Genomic DNA, 15,625 nt, shown 5'->3' on the forward strand with positions numbered 1-15,625 from the left:
TAAAAGGTCAAGGTAGTCAGACAGGGGTAGTCATGTCATCAAGCCGCTTCTCAGAGGGCAAAACACATGGGGCAGACAGTGGCGTGAGACGGCTTCCTGGCCCTCATCCATGTGTGGGAGCCCACTTTGCTCCATCAGAGGAAGCAGGACTGGGGTGAGTGGTGCAGGGCACCAGCATCTGCTCTTCTCCGAGTTTGCTAACAGTCCCACTCCCTCTTTGTCTCTGCAGGTTTCCTAGCACCCAATGCCCAAGATGGTCCACTGAGCTCACCATGACCAGCTGGCCAATGCTTGCCTCCACCCACCCAGAATCCCATCTCTCCAGGAGGTGACGCATCCTCCAGCTGCCCTCCCGACTACCCCCACACCCCAGGAAGTGCCCATAGCAGCCACGGACACCATGTAGAAGGGCTGGCCACGGCGCCCAGTGAGCTGCGATGGTTTTGTACACAGCCCCCTTTTCTAATAGCTTTCTGTCTGCCCTGCATTCTGTGTCCTGGGCCCTCATCTTCCCTTTCTACTGTCTAGTGGACCGGCTTTTGGCCCCCTTCACCTCTTTCATTGGTGATAAGTGTCGCCGGTCAGGCAGCCAGTGCTACCTTCAGCTGTTCTGCATTGTCCTCTTCACGCCCATCTACCTGGCACTCCTTGTTGCTGTGCTGCCCCTGGCATTTCTCGGCTTCCTTCTCTGGTCCCCCCTGCAGTCTTTCCGCAGGCCCTATATCTACTCACGGCTGGAGGACAAGGGCCCGACTGGTGGGGCGGCTCTATTGAGAGAATGGAGAGGTACAGGTTCCGGCAAAAGCTTCTGCTTTGCCAGCGCCAACGTCTGCCTCCTTCCTGAGTCATTTGCGAGAGTCAACAATGTTTATCACGTCCAAGCGCGAGCCAAAGAGATCGGGCAGAGAATCCGCAACGGAGCCAGCCGTCCCCAGATCAAAATCTACATTGATTCTCCCACCAACACCTCCATCAGTGCAGCCAGCTTCAGCAGCCTGGTGTCACCACAGGGCAGTGATGGTGTGGCCCGGACTGTCGCCGGGGGCATTAAGAGGACAGCCTCAGTGGAATATAAAGGTGATGGCGGACGCTGCCCCAGCGACGAGGCTGTGAACAGCCCAGCCGCCGGGGACCAGACCAACGGTGGCAGCCTGGAGGATGCCTGCATTGTACGTATTGGGGGTGACGAGGTGGGCCGGCCGCCTGAAGCAGACGACCCAGCCAGTGACAGCCAGGCCAGGAATGGGGCTGGTGGCACCCAGAAGGGCCAGACACCCAACAACAGCCAGCGAGATGGAGATTCAGGGAGCCTAGGCAGCCCCTCAGCCTCCAGGGAGTCCCTGGTGAAAGCACGAGCTGGAATGGAGAGCAACAGCGGGGAACCCGGTACCACCAACAACAAGCTCCTGTACAAGGCCTCGGTGGTGAAGAAGGCAGCCACACGCAAGCGGCGGCACCCAGATGAAGCCTTTGACCACGAGATTTCGGCCTTCTTCCCCGCCAACCTGGACTTCCTGTGCCTGCAGGAGGTGTTTGACAAGCGGGCAGCCGCCAAATTGAAAGACCAGCTGCATGGCTACTTCGAGTACATCCTGTATGACGTCGGGATCTATGGCTGCCATGGCTGCTGCTACTGCCACTGCTGCTGTCACGACTGCCACTGCAAATGCTGCAGCTTCAAGTGTCTCAACAGTGGCCTCTTCTTTGCCAGCCGCTACCCCATTATGGATGTGGCCTATCACTGTTACCCCAATGGGCAGCATGAAGATGCTCTGGCCTCCAAGGGAGCCCTATTTCTCAAGGTAGGAGGCCCCAGTTCAGTCTGAGAGGCACAGATCACCTGGTCCCAGAGCCACATGGGCAGAGGGGCTGCTGCCAGAGGGTCCTTCTGTCTCCGGGGAGGGATGGGGTGGAGGGCCAACAAGATCTTTCAAGGAGCAGAACTGGAGGTCTATGCTCAAGGACAAGAGAGGTAAGAATGCAGGGCAAGAGCAAAGGCCAGACATGCAGTAGACCTGCTGGGGAAATAATGGGCGAGTTCCTCAGATCCCTGAGCCATGTCCCCATCTGCAAAATGGGTTGACGTATATTTATTCCAGGAATGGGGAGTGACTGAAGCCAGGAGTTCAGAGTGTTGACTCTCTCAGTGATGATAGTCCTGGGGGCCATGGTGATGAGAATGGGGACAAAGGGAGGAAGGGGAGGTAGGGAACCCTCTCAGCAAGCACCATCTCTGTAGCTGAACAGGCATTCACGTAAGACAGACACCAGCACAGACCAAGAATTACAAGTGGGCAGATGAGAATCTCAGCACCTCCAGGCCTGTCCCCACCAGCCTACTTGGGTCCTGAGCTTGTCCCACCAGGCCTGTCCCCACATGTCTCTAAGGCCCTGAGCTTGCCTGACCTCGACTCCCTCCCTCCTACTGTCGCACAGCTGCCATGCCAGGCACTCTGCCCACCAGCGCATGGCTCTGCTTGCACAGTCATTAATTAAAGGGAATCATGATTATTTCTGCTAATTTGGGTGCAATTGGAAGAGTTTTTAGACCATGGTAATTTGGTCATTATACGTTATCTTCTGCTCACCCTGAGATGCTAACAGTGTCAACTTTTTGTTCTCTGTCCAAAAGCAGCTCTTGGTACTTTTAGAGATTTCTAAAGCACTGTTTGGCCACCTGACACAGAGCAGAGCTTTCTGCCCCAAAAGGCAGCAACTGCTTGGATTGTGGGTGCTCTCTGTGCTGTGAGCTGTGAGAAAGTAAAAGTCTGGCAGGAAGATTGTGGGCACAGGACAGCCCAGGACCTGTTTCCTTCCAGCTTCTCTGCTCCATTAAGAAACAAGTGAGGGGCTGCCGAGCAGGGCTAAAATGAAACGTGCCATTGTGGGGAGCTTCCCCAGCCTCTGCTCTCACCATGTTCAGGCCATCCAGGGAAATGCTGACACGCCAGCCTAAAGCAGAGAGCCAGATCTTTTGTCTTCATGAAGCTAAGTGGATCCAGGTATCACTTAGGAGTTCAGGCCTCCACTCTGGGCTTTGAGGTGCTTCAGCCAGGCCCCCACGCTGGAGCCCTGAGTCTCCATTCACAGTGTGAGATGCTGAAAGGGAATCAAGTCCTCTCATACGTAAATTCAACCTTCCAATTTTGGCATGTGGTTCGTCAGCGAGCTATTCCATGGATGTATTTTTGTCTTGGCAGCCAGAGTGACTTCTCTGAGGAAGAAGGGGACGTTTTGTCAGGCTTATGGTAGGAGAGCACCCTCTCACTCCCACCTGATTACAGATGGCTGTGATCTCTGATTACAGGGAACCTCTCTCTACCTCCATCCATCCAGTCCCACTTCTGGGCAGGCCTGTCCCCATGTCCTCTCCTCACCTCACTCCTCTGTCTGGCCTCTGACCAAGTCAACAATAATCTCCAGAACCTCCCTTCTGGTTCTCGCCCACATCTCAAGCAGTTCTTGCTGGGCCCCTTGAGTCTGCCTATCCCTTAAATCTGAACTAGGCAGGCCTCTGTTAAAAAAATTCTTTTCTCTCTCTACCTTCTGCATCTAAAACTTGTCTACCAGCATGGTTAATTTGGGCCATGTCATTGAAAATTAAAAAATTCATGATCATATCAAACCAAGACAGTCCCCATACCACCACCCACTATGCAGCTTTTGCTGGTACAAGGTGCATATCTGATAACCATAGGCCTGACCCATTCCAGCAGTTACAGTCCGGCAGAGCTGAAGGGTTTGCCCCGGGGTGACTCCACTCTGCCAGCCCTTTTCACCCTCAAGTGAACACCCCATCCCATCACTGTCACCCAGCTGACCCTCAGGAGAGTTCTCCTCTCTCAACCCCACCTCCAGATCTGGAATCCTAATGAGCTCAGATTAATCCAACCCACATCCTTCCTGAGCCCACCTTTCTATCTGCTTCCCGGACACATTTCCACTGCAAACCAAACTCATTATCCATGCTCTGTTCTGCCCAACCCAAGCCAGAAAACTCATTTGAGTGTCATCAAGTCAGAACCAACTCATAGCTGGCCCCTCATTGGATTTTCAAAGCTATATATCATACAGGAGGAAATTGCTTATCTTTCTCCCATAGAGCTGCTGGTGGATTCGAACCCTGAGAGAGGCATGCCTTTGGGCATTCCGTGAACTAGGCCAACAGAGGACTTGGTTGAATCATAAAGAACCCTCTCAACCCACCTCAGCTCCTAATTTCACTATCTAAGTACCTCAGGGTCTGTTCCAGGTCTCCAATCCCACTACTGCCCTCATCACCTCTTTTGGCTTTAGTCTCTCCACATCTGACCCACCCTGCCTCTCCCACACCAGGTCTAAGTTTATATACCCGCCTCTCCCACACCAGGTCTAAGTTTATATACCCACCTTCAGGCCTCTCTCCACACTCCATGTTCAGCCACACCCAGGCCTCTGGAAACCCCACTCATCTTGCCTTAGGCTCCCCCTGGGACTAGCTCCAGCATCTCTGGAGCTCTGAGCAGTGGCCACCTGACATAGCTGGCCTTCCAGTCCTCAGCCCCATCCCCAAGTGTTTCACTGTCTTCACACCAAGCCCCTGCAGGTGCATAGCTGAACCTATCATACTTTATTAATCCTACCACCTTGTTCCCCTGGCATTTCAGATTCCCCAAGAAATGGCCTTCCTGCTCCCATAACCTCCCAAGAGGAACTGGATGTCTTCCTCTCACACAGGACAGACACTGATTCTGGAAACTTTTTCTTTTGACATTGTTTGCCCACCAGGCACAAAAAGCAGAACCTTGTTTTTCCAAGAGAGACTTTGTAGCTCCTGGCAACATAAATTTGAATAGATAAATCCCAGCAAATAATAAAGTGGATCTTGACAAAATCACATAGCTGATTAAGAGGGAGTAAGCAGGAGTGGCATCCACTTCCTAAACAACATGCCTCTGGAAACTCTATGAACTTTGATAAATGTCGTTAGTTGTAGAGGGGCTTCAGGCCTTTTGCTCATAGGGTCGCTATGAGTCATGCTCAACTCAAAGGCAATCAACAACAACAACAACAGGCATAAGATACAAAACTTATACCTAGACCAAGAAGCTATTGTCCAAACAAAGCAAGGGAACACTTGCTTAAAATCAAGAAAGGTGTGCATCAGAGTTGTATCCTTGCTCCATACTTATTCAGTCTGTATGCTGAGCAAATCATTCAAGAAGCTGGACTCAAAAATCTGGCATCAGGATCAGAAGGCTCATCAACAACCTGTATTATGCAGGTGACACAAACTTTCTTGCTGAAGAAAAGAGGACTTGATATGCTTGCTGCTGAAAATCAAGGTCTATAGCTTTCACTATGAACTGCATCTCAACATCAAGGAGACAAAAATTCTCACCACTGGACCAATAGTCAATATCATGATATATGGAAAAAAAGATTAAAATTGTCAATGATTTCACCTTACTAGGATCCACAATCAACACTCTTGGTACCAGCAGTCAGAAGGTCAAGAGACATATTGCATTGGGAAAGTCTGGTGTTAGGGACCTCTCTAAATTACTGAGGAGCAGTGATGTTAGTTTGAAGACTCAGGTGCACCTGATTCAGGACATGGTTGTTCTGACACTTGCTATCCATCTGAGAGCTAGACAATGAACAAAGATGACAGAAGAATACTTTTAAGCTATGATATTAGAGAAGAGTACTGAATAACCAATGAACTGTCAAAAGAACATACAGATATTACTTGGAGATAGTGTATCCAGAATGCTCTTTGGAGGCAAAGATGATGAAGCTTTATCTCACATATTTTGGGAATGTTGCTAGGACAGACTATTCCTTGGAAAGGGACATTATGCTTGGAAAGGTCAGTAAAAGAGAGGAAGACCTCCTCAAGAAGATGAACTGACACAGCATCAAAGCACTCAAAGAGATGATGAGGATGGCACAGGGGAGGACAGGGTTCCGACCCATTGTTCATAGGGTTTCTGAGTTGGACTTGACGACACCAAACAACAACAGGTGTAAGACACATGCTAGCAAGCAAGAGAGTGGGCCCGCCTGTCATATGCCACTTCTGTCCTCAGCAGTGAGGCCAGTGTGACACTTCTGCATATTCTGTGTCCTGCCCAGGATGCCCACCAGCATACACTGAGAGTGAGATGAGGCAACAGATCCAATCTGAATTGGCCTTGACCTTTGAAGCTGTGGCTCTTGTCAAGTACCACACTTCTCTTGGCTTCAATCTATCCAACTGTTTAAATGACATACCTTTGATATATTCCTCATAGTCCTTAGACCCAACAAGGTAACTAACATGCAGGAGGCATAGTGTTCACATGAGTTTTTGAAGAAATGGTTCTGTCAAGAGAAATACAGCAATCTATATCACCATCTTGTGGCACTTTGGAGTATTGCTGGTTTTTTGTGTTTGTTTTTAAATTTATTTTCTTTCATTATTTTTTGTGTGTACCGTCAAATCAGATCTGACTGGTACAGGAGGAGATTGTTCCTCCTTCTCCAGCAGAGCATCTGGTGGATTCGAACCGTGCATCTCTGAGATTGCAGTTGCAGCTTCTTGCCACTAGGCCACCAGAGCTCAACGGAGTATTGCTGTTTTTAAAATGGATTTTTCCACGAAGATACATAGATGGAAGATGGTTTTCACAGCTTGTTCTTGTTATGTGCTATCGAGTTGAGTACAACTCAACTAAGCAACCAGGTGAACAGCATATCTGAGTTCTGTCCTGTCCTATACCATACTTGAGTCCATTGCCACAGATACAGTATCAAACCATCTGGTTGAGGGTCTTCCTCTCCTTCACTGACCTTTCCAAGCCTGCTGTCTCTTTCCAAGGAACGGCATCCCCTAACAATATGGTCATATCTTCTCCTATCATCCTTATTCGCTTTCCAGCTTTCAGATGTATAGCAGGTAATTGGAAAGACTATGGCTTGAATTAGCCACACCTTAAATCTTTAAACTGACACCACTGCTCTTCAGGACTTTGCCCCTGACAGCAGGATTTCCCAGTCTCCTGACTGCTGGCACCAAGGGTGTTGACTAAAGTGAAATTATTGACAATGTCAATCTTTTCTCCATTTACCATGATGTTGTCTGTTGGCCCACTGATGAGGACTTTTGTTTTCTTGATGTTGAGATACAATCCATATTTAAGACTACAGGCTTTGATTTTCTGCAGCAAGCATTTCATGTTCTCCTCACTTTCAGCAAGCAAGGTTATGTCATCTGTGAAAAGCTATTGATGAGCCTTCTTCCTCTGATCCTGATGCCACATTCTTCTTCATAAAGTCTGGAGTCTTTAATTATTTACTCAGCATAGTATTTACAGATTGCATAGGTATGGAGAAAGGCTATCACCCTGAAGCACACCTTTATGCAGTGTTTCCTTGCTCTGTTCAGACAAGGCTCTTGGCTCTTGGTCTGGGTATATGTTTTGTATGAGCATAATTAAGATTCTGGGATTCCTATTCTTCTCAATGTTAGCCATTTTTGTTATGATCCACACAGTCAATAAAGCACAAATAGACATTCTTCTGGTGTTCTCTGCTTTCAGCCAGAGTCCATCTCACATCAGCAATGATGTTCTTGGTGCCACAGCCTCTGCTAAACCCAGCTTGAACTTCTTTTTTTTTTCTATAATTATATTTTATTAATTTTCATAAACATTTACAGAGATTTTGGGTTTCCATTCATTCATTGTTGCACTATTCTCTCTACCCTCCTCCCAGTTTGTTCTTGTCCAAATGCCACAGTGCTTGTCAAAGCCAGTTCTGATTAATCTTCTTTGTCAGTGTGTCCTTTGCCATTCCCTATCACTCCTCCCTGAGAGAGACTTCACCCTGAGTCATAAGGAAAAGGGGATGGCGTATTCTCTTAGCTACTTCCTGCTGAAAAGGGACGCTGTGGGTTTCAGGGAGCTTGAACTTCTAACAGTTCTCTTTCAATGTACTGTTCTAACTATTTTTGGATAATCTTCAGCAATATTTTGCTTTCATGTGATATTAATTATATTGTTCAATAATTTCCACATTATATTGGACCACCTTTCTTGGAATTGGGAACAAGCAAGTTGACTTTCAAATTTCCTGGCACAGACTGGTGAGCATGTCCAGGGCGGCATCTGTTAGCTGGACCATGTCAGTTGTTATCTATCCCACTGATTCCTGGGATGAGAGGTACTAATAAGACTGATGTTTAGTCTGGTATATAGTTAAGGAGTGACCAGTCACCATTTGAGTTGATAAGCAACCCCAAATCCAGGCCACATAGCCCATCATCACACAGCCATTCACTCACACGGGTACTGTGGAAGGGGGTGAAGGACTGTAGAAAGCTGGAGGTATCTGGTGATGAGACATCCATGTGGAAGAGAACAGTACCAGCCTGACAGCAGAAAAGCACCACCTGCTGGGTCTGCATGTGCTGAGCAGGCCTCCCGGCACTCCTTGCTTCTGGTGACCCTCGTTCTGGAACCAGGACAGCCTGCCAGTCCTAGGGGCACATCCCCCAGGTCCAGGGTTTGATCATCACAGGAAATCCCTTCTAGACTGTACTGGCAAAGTTTGGAGAAGGTAGATGGGGGGGGCAGAAATCCCAGAAAGGAAGAGGATGAAGAACCAGAGAGAGGTGCCTTTCGGCGCATCCCTGCAAAGCAGCCTTCCATTGCTGTCTCTATGGCGGCTGAGGACCTCAGAGAGGACCCGCCTGGGCGACCCTGATCTTTCAGATCCAACTACAGTACTGGCACTGGGACTGCCCCCTGCAGGGAGGGAAGTGTGTGGTTGTCTTTGTGATGTATGACTGAAACACTGTTTTTAAATGAAATGCTCATTTTAAACCCAAGGTTTAGGGACAACCAGCCAGAGCCTTCTGTGGTTCAGGCAGGGAGCTGGGGTCTAACTCCAGAAACCTAAAAAAGGAGGAGCACTGATATGAGGACAGGGTCTGGGGGCACTGAAGGCACAAGAAGGAGGATAGGTGGCCCTGACACGGCAGCCCAGTACCCCAGGGTGAGGGAGAGAGCAGGACTAGCAGGGACCAGAGCCTGTCAAGCAAATGAAGAAACTTGTGGTGGAGCCAGAGGGGCAGACTGAGGAGAAGGGGCAGGAAGGCAGGCAGGGAGTGGTGAGGCTAATGCAGGTCACAGAAGGAAATGTGACTCAAAAGGGAAACTGGAGGCGTGGGGGGAAGCCATCTGAGAGACCAAGGGGCTGGCATGGAGGTGATCCCCATGAGGGTGCTGTGGTCACTAAGAGATGGCAGGAGGGGGGGCAGTCTGCTGCCACCTCTGCATCTTCCTCACCTTTGATGCTCTGCACACATTGCTGTGGGCACTTCCTGTGCCATGAGCTATGGATCTCTGCAGCTGCCTGTCACCCAGGTGAAGCCTTGTCCCACTCTTAGTGGGGTCGCGTCCAGCCAGGAGCCCACATAGAGCAGGGTTTGGAGGGTGAGCCTGTGGGCAAGTGGATGTTCCCAGTGTCCCTTTGTGTTCAGAGCACTGACACACACACCCCCATGGACACTGTGGTTGACATGGGTCTCCTCCCACACAGGTGCAGGTGGGAAGCACACCTCAGGACCAAAGAATCGTCGGGTACATCTCCTGCACACACCTGCAAGCGCCAGCAAGTAGGCCAGCATCCCAGGGCCCAGGGGTGGTTGGGGCTGGCACCGGGCCACTCCTCATCCGGTCCCTGGTTTTGCCCACAGAGGACAGCATCATCCGCTGTGAGCAGCTGGACCTGCTTCAGGACTGGCTGGCTGATTTCCGAAAATCTACCTCCTCATCCAGCACAGCCAACCCCGAGGAGCTGGTGGTGTTTGACATCATCTGCGGAGATTTCAACTTTGACAACTGCTCCTCTGGTGAGGCAATGCCCTACTTCGTCCAGCTGGCTGCGCGGGAGGGTGTGAGCCTTGGTGCCACTCGCAGCTGCAAAGACATGGGCTAGACAGCGCGAAGGACTTCCTGGCCCTAGTTAGAGTGTGGCTCACATAGTTAGCAAGACTAGAATTTCTCTCCTTCTACAAGTCCCATTAGGAAGAGCCCACACTCTACATAGAACTCAAGAGGGCTTCCGGAAACAGACGCCCCCAAAACGAACCTCTGGCCAGAAGGCGCAGGCCCTTAATTCAGAGTAATAGAGTCATTATTCATTAGCAAGTGTTACTCATCAGCTCTTATTTTATACCAGGCACGATGCTAACGGCTTTTCCTGGACAGGTAGTTTCATTTAAGCGTTAACACTCTTAGCATGGGGGGCAGAGAGCTCTAGTGGCTTCGTGGTTAAGGAGCTGCACTGTCAACACAAAGGCAGGTGGTTCAATTCCACTAAAGCTCCAGGGAGAAAGATGGGCAGTTTCCTCCCTGCAACTTACAGCTTCTGAAAAGCCACTGGAGGGTCACCTATGAGTTGTTTCTGACTTGATGGCCCCTAACAGCAGCAGGAGGTGGGCATCTGTTAGGTTTTGTTTCTCACTGTGATCAGATGACCATGTTGCTTTCAGGTCCTTTCTGGGGTGAGGAGCTCACCTGAGCCCCTCTGGGCCCTAAAGAGCCAGTGGGTAGGTAAAGCTCTGAACGAGGCTCTCGAAGGCTCTGAGGATGGGATTGCTGACACAGAGGCCTGGGAGCTCAAGTCCTAGCCCTCACTGAGGCAGGGGCCCAGAAGGTCTCCCCCAGAACGCAGACACACATTCCCTCAGCACCCTCTCCCCGCTCCCAGGGAGTCTCAGCCTTTTTCAGTCCACGAAGTGGTAGGAGAAATGGAAGCCCATAACAGGTCACCTCCCACTGAGCCTTGTGGGGTCCTTTCTTCATCCAGGTTTGGGCATCAGGCCTGTGAACAAGAGCAGGAGTTCTGGCTGAGGTGTTTGCTACAGGGTCTCTTATGGCCTCATCTCAAGGTCACTGCCCCCTGGACCCCAAGAGGGACAGTCACCACTATCCTTAGAGAGATGGGAACACTGAGATCAGGAGGACACACAGAACACAGAGACACTGTCCCAACTGGCTCCCCTTCATCCATTTCAACACTCTGCTGAGAATTTTCAGTGGGTCTGCCTCACCCTCCCTGGATCTACTGAAACAGAATCTGTAAGTCCCTGAAATCTTACAGATCCTCAGGTCTTCACCTGGGGAGATTGTTAAGCCAGAGATTCTGAGCTGAGTAGATCTGGGTGGAAATTCAAGTTTTCAGCAGGAGGTAGAATTGGAATGAGAACAGGTCCAAAGTCCTGTATCTATCTGGGAGCACAGACCCCACCCCACCAATGAGACAGGAATGAGGTGATACCTGGCAGGAGTGACTGGCCGGAACCAGGATTCTGGACAGGAACTGTCCCTAACCTCCACAGATGACAAGCTGGAGCAGCAGCACTCCCTGTTTACACACTACAAGGACCCCTGCCGCCTCGGCCCTGGAGAGGAGAAGCCATGGGCCATTGGTGAGCTGGGCACAGGAGGGGCTGGGCGCCCAGGGGACGGGGCTGAGGAGGGGCTGGCCACCCACTATGTTCTCACTGATGCTGGCCTTGCACTGGGTCCGCCACAGGCCTCCTGGGAGAGACCACAGGCCCTGAATAGGCCCCGACCAGGCCACAAACACCTACCCCACCCTCCTCCCTCCGAGATCCTCCTGAAGGCTGGCTAGGCTTACTTCATGTGACACTATCCATTCTGTCGACAGGTACCATCCTGGACACGGACAACCTCCATGATGAGGACGTGCGCACCCCGGACAATCTGCAGAAGTGAGTACATGTGGCTGCAGGCAGGGAACCAGCACCCTGCTTCTCCAGGAGAGCCTCAAGTCAGCGGGTGGCTAAGTAGGGCTGCAGGTGCCTGGGAGGAGTCAGGAGAAGCCCTGCCCCGTTGGAACTGCCCCTCACTCCACATCTGGGAGGCCTTCCTAAACCTCAGAGGCCACCAACTTGACTCACTTAACTTTGTCCCAGGACCTGGCCTTGCCCAGGAGGCTCCTCAGAGCAGGTCCTGGGGACTCAGAGGCAGGTTTCCTAATTAGCACCCTGAGTCCAGGCTCATTTGCCAGAGTTTGCCCTGCCCAGGCCCTCCCAGGAAGTCCCAGCTCAAGACAAGGCAGCCCAGACACTGCAGAGGCACCAGGCAGAGCTTCCGCTTAAGGGAGCCCCCCCTGTGCTCACCAATTAGACAAATACAACTGAGCAGAGATTAACAAAAGTCAGTCATTCTGAGAAGAAACCATTTCATCCCAGTCAAACTTCACTCCTGACTCTTGATGAGACGTCACTGAGGACACATAGCTGAGAGGCCAACAGCAGAACCAATTCATAACTTGCAGCCTGAGATGGCTCCTCGCAGCCAATTTAAGCCAATTAATTAGATTACAGGCTAAATTTGAAACATCATCCTATGCTGAGAAAATGATTTTTTTATGAGATGATGATTAAAAAATGACTCTCAGTAACTTACATATCATTGATGCTAGAATTAACTGTCAAAGGCAAAGGACAGTAATGGATTCTTATTTCAGAGCTGTAACCGTGTTCTCGGTGTCATTAGTGGACTTATCTTCAGGTGATAAGAGCTTCTGGCAGAAGCCCATGTTTGCTGGCGGGGCCTATCCAGCCATCCTGTCACCTCCCAGCCCAGACACAGGCCTGTGCGGCCCGAGGCAGGTTCACAGCCACCTGCTGGGTGTCAGGGGGAATGCGGGCAAGGAGCCAGCTAGCTTCTGGCTTCAGGGCAGAGATGCCAGGCAGGGAAGGATGGGGGGTGGATGCCCAGATTCCGCGTGGAACATCTCCCTGCCCAGAGCTTCAAGCTCCAGACCTCCTGGGTAATGTGCCCTGCCCCCAGGATCCTGGCATCCCTGGGGGACACAGTAATATTCCACTTCAAGTTCTGGGCCCCCCTGGGCAATCATGACCAGAACTGAGCACCCACTAAGTGTTCCCACCTTGAGAACTGGAATGACCATAACCTCCAGTTCTGCTCCACTGTGGCCTGCTTGTCCCCCACCCCCAGTGTCCGGGCCCAGGGATGTGACCCTTGTCCGCACAGAGAACATGGAACTCGGAGTCTGGTGGAATCAGCCAGGCTGAACAGCAGTTTGGGGACAGAGGCAGGGCCAAGCCGTCACGTGGGGCCTGGGCACCCTCCTGGCTCCCCCACCTTCTGTCAACCTGGAATACGAGTTATGGGGACCCAGGGCTTCAGGAGAGAAGGGTTTCCTGAGGCTCACTGCAGAGCCCAGGCCGCATGGGCCCATCGGCACGGAGTGGAGCCCAGTCTGGAGAGGGGATGACAATCCTGTCCCCACCTCAGCCGCAGCCCAAGCTGCAGCCAGGCATTGATTGGGCAAACCCAATCACAGGACCTGAGGGAGACAGGACATGGTGTCACAGGCTGCGAGGGACCCAGTGCAGCAGGGTTCACAGGCTGGTCCCCTCCCTTGCCAGGGCTTTCTGGGATCCACAGAAAGATCTTCAACCCAAAGGCTTTTCACTTTTTCACTTTGGCTCTTCACTTTGGGTGAAGAATGAGGGTCTCCACACTGGTGCTGCGGGGGCAGGGCGAGGGTGCTCTGCTCACCTGCCCACCTGTGTGGACAGGGCCCTGGAGAGTGAGGAAGGCCGCAGGGAGTACCTGGAGTTCCCCCGCAGCAAGAGCTCAGGAGCTTGCCAGAAGGGGCGCAAGGACCTGCTCAAGGGCAACGGCCGCCGCATCGACTACATTCTACACGGGGTAGAGGGGCTGAGCCCCGACTGGAAGGCCGTGAGTTGGGGGACAGGGTCGGGGGAGGGCCCTCAGCACCCCACCATTCCCATTTCCAAATGAGGCATTTCCAAGACCTGGCCAAAAGAGACCCTCTGCCCAGGTCCCTCCCCTTCGGGTCTAACCAGGATTTTTCTGTCGCCCCTGCTCCCCCCAGGAGGTAGAAGAATTCAGTTTTATCACTCAGCTGTCAGGCCTGACCGACCACCTCCCTGTGGCCATGCGGCTGATGGTGTCCAGCAATGAGGAGGAGGCAGCATAGACCAGCCGTGCTCCCACGCCCCAGCCGACCGCTGCATTTGGGCCTGTGCCAACTCTTGGAGCCACACCCTGTCCCGGGTCTGAGTCCCCCCCAGATGGGGGAGGAAGCCGGGAGCGGAGCCGCGGTGGGATCCCAGTGAGCGAGCAGCCCTGCTGTGCCTCGGGCACCCACTGTGGACAGCAAGGCTGGGCCAGGACCCGGCCTCCAACCAGTGCCATTCTTTCCAAAAAGCATTTTCTACAAATCTACAGCACAACCTAGTTTATAACCCGTGAGTTAGTATGAGACCGGGTTCTACGTACTCTTTGTATATCTTTTTTCAAGCTCTGTCCAGGGTTCATTATTTTTGTCTGCTGCCAATGTCGTCTCGCATGCCTGCACCCTCACACGCACGCTGCCTGCATGCCACACTCCGCTGTCACCACAGACCCTCGCTCGGCTTCCCCCAATCAGAACCAGCCAAAGAAGCACTTCCGGCGCAGGCCGCCAGCTCCTGCCACCGGCCAGCGGCCAGCCAGCCCAGGCTTTGTTCAGGTCGACGTGTTCAAGGGCGATTACATTTTACAAAGAAAAAAATCCACCACCAGAATCCTTCACATTTAAGGGTCTGCCAGACACTTTGCTCTGGTCCGGGCACAAGAGGGCCCAGTAGCTCTGGCAGCCCCGTCCCCAGGAAAGTCGAGACACAGTCCTGGGGAGTGGAGCCATAACAGGGTTCCCGAAGAGGGCACCCATTTTTTTAATATGAAGAGGGAACTCATAAAGGGGGGAGGGGGAGCTTCTAATTTTGAAAATCCTGATTTATAGTTGCTTCTCCTTCACCTGAAACAACACACCTCTTGCCCCCCAATCATGCCTGGATCATGCCTGTCCCCCCATGCAACTGAGCTCAGGACCGGGATCTGAGTAAGGGGTGCAGCTGTCCTCTCAGCAGTGTCTCCCCACCCCAGAGCCAGTGTAGAACGGGGGAGTGAGTGTGCAAAGCCAGAAGCTGGGAGAGCAGGGATGACACTGGTTGGCCTCCAGGCCAACTGAACCCCACTGTGTTACCCATGTGACCAGGCCCAGCCACACAGAGCTCACCACTAGATGTGAGAGGGGCTGGCGGTAACCCACTGAGTCAGCCCTGCCTTCCCAAGGGGCTCCCATCAAGTTAGAGGGGCAGTCCTCCAGCATGGAGTCCTGGCACTCCTTGCCAGCCCCCTGCAGTGCTCATCTTGGCTCCAGCTTGGCTGAGAGCCAGCTTTGCCCAGTGAGGCTGGGAGTGCCAGGGCCTGTCACCCCTGCTGCTGGTGCACAGAACCCACTGAACTGCAAGAGGGGCAGAGAAGGCCAGGCAGCCAGCCAACGCCAACACCATGCCAAGGACAGGCCAGAGTCCAGTGTAAGGCAGGGCCACTTGTCCCCTGCCTAGCCCCCAGCCTTATTCCAGTGTCAAAGCCACAGGAAGGGGCTGGCACCCCCAAGAGCCACCTCGCCTCACATCTGGCCTACCCTGGGTGGCTCCAGGACTAAGCTGAGGCCCTAAGCTTTGAGCTGATGGGGCATCCCCAGGGTCAGGCCTGGACTTCAGCACAGCTTCTATCTGGCCAGA

General features: G+C 52.2%; 1 protein-coding gene across 1 annotated transcript; it reads left to right on the plus strand.

The window, feature by feature from the left end:
• The first annotated feature begins 437 nt into the window (after window positions 1–437).
• Window positions 438–14,031, plus strand: SMPD3 (sphingomyelin phosphodiesterase 3, neutral membrane (neutral sphingomyelinase II)). The gene is made up of 7 exons (XM_006878885.1): window positions 438–1,802; window positions 9,565–9,640; window positions 9,722–9,877; window positions 11,369–11,458; window positions 11,701–11,764; window positions 13,607–13,769; window positions 13,927–14,031. The coding sequence occupies exons 1-7, from the start codon at window positions 438–440 to the stop codon at window positions 14,029–14,031; spliced, it is 2,019 nt and encodes a 672-aa protein (XP_006878947.1).
• The last annotated feature ends 1,594 nt before the right edge of the window (window positions 14,032–15,625 follow it).

Source organism: Elephantulus edwardii, unplaced genomic scaffold (genome assembly GCF_000299155.1).
Source record: "Elephantulus edwardii isolate Elephantulus edwardi_28Jun2011 unplaced genomic scaffold, EleEdw1.0 scaffold00001, whole genome shotgun sequence".
NCBI lineage: Eukaryota > Metazoa > Chordata > Mammalia > Macroscelidea > Macroscelididae > Elephantulus > Elephantulus edwardii.

What these genes read in the sequence shown, in the direction of transcription:
- SMPD3 (XM_006878885.1), top strand. Translation starts at nt 438, where the DNA reads ATGGTTTTGTACACAGCCCCCTTTTCTAATAGCTTTCTGTCTGCCCTG. An exon ending in AGGGAGCCCTATTTCTCAAG is followed by an intron (nt 1,803 to 9,564) that starts GTAGGAGGCCCC and finishes CCTCCCACACAG; the next exon opens with GTGCAGGTGGGAAGCACACC. An exon ending in ACCCCGGACAATCTGCAGAA is followed by an intron (nt 11,765 to 13,606) that starts GTGAGTACATGT and finishes CTGTGTGGACAG; the next exon opens with GGCCCTGGAGAGTGAGGAAG.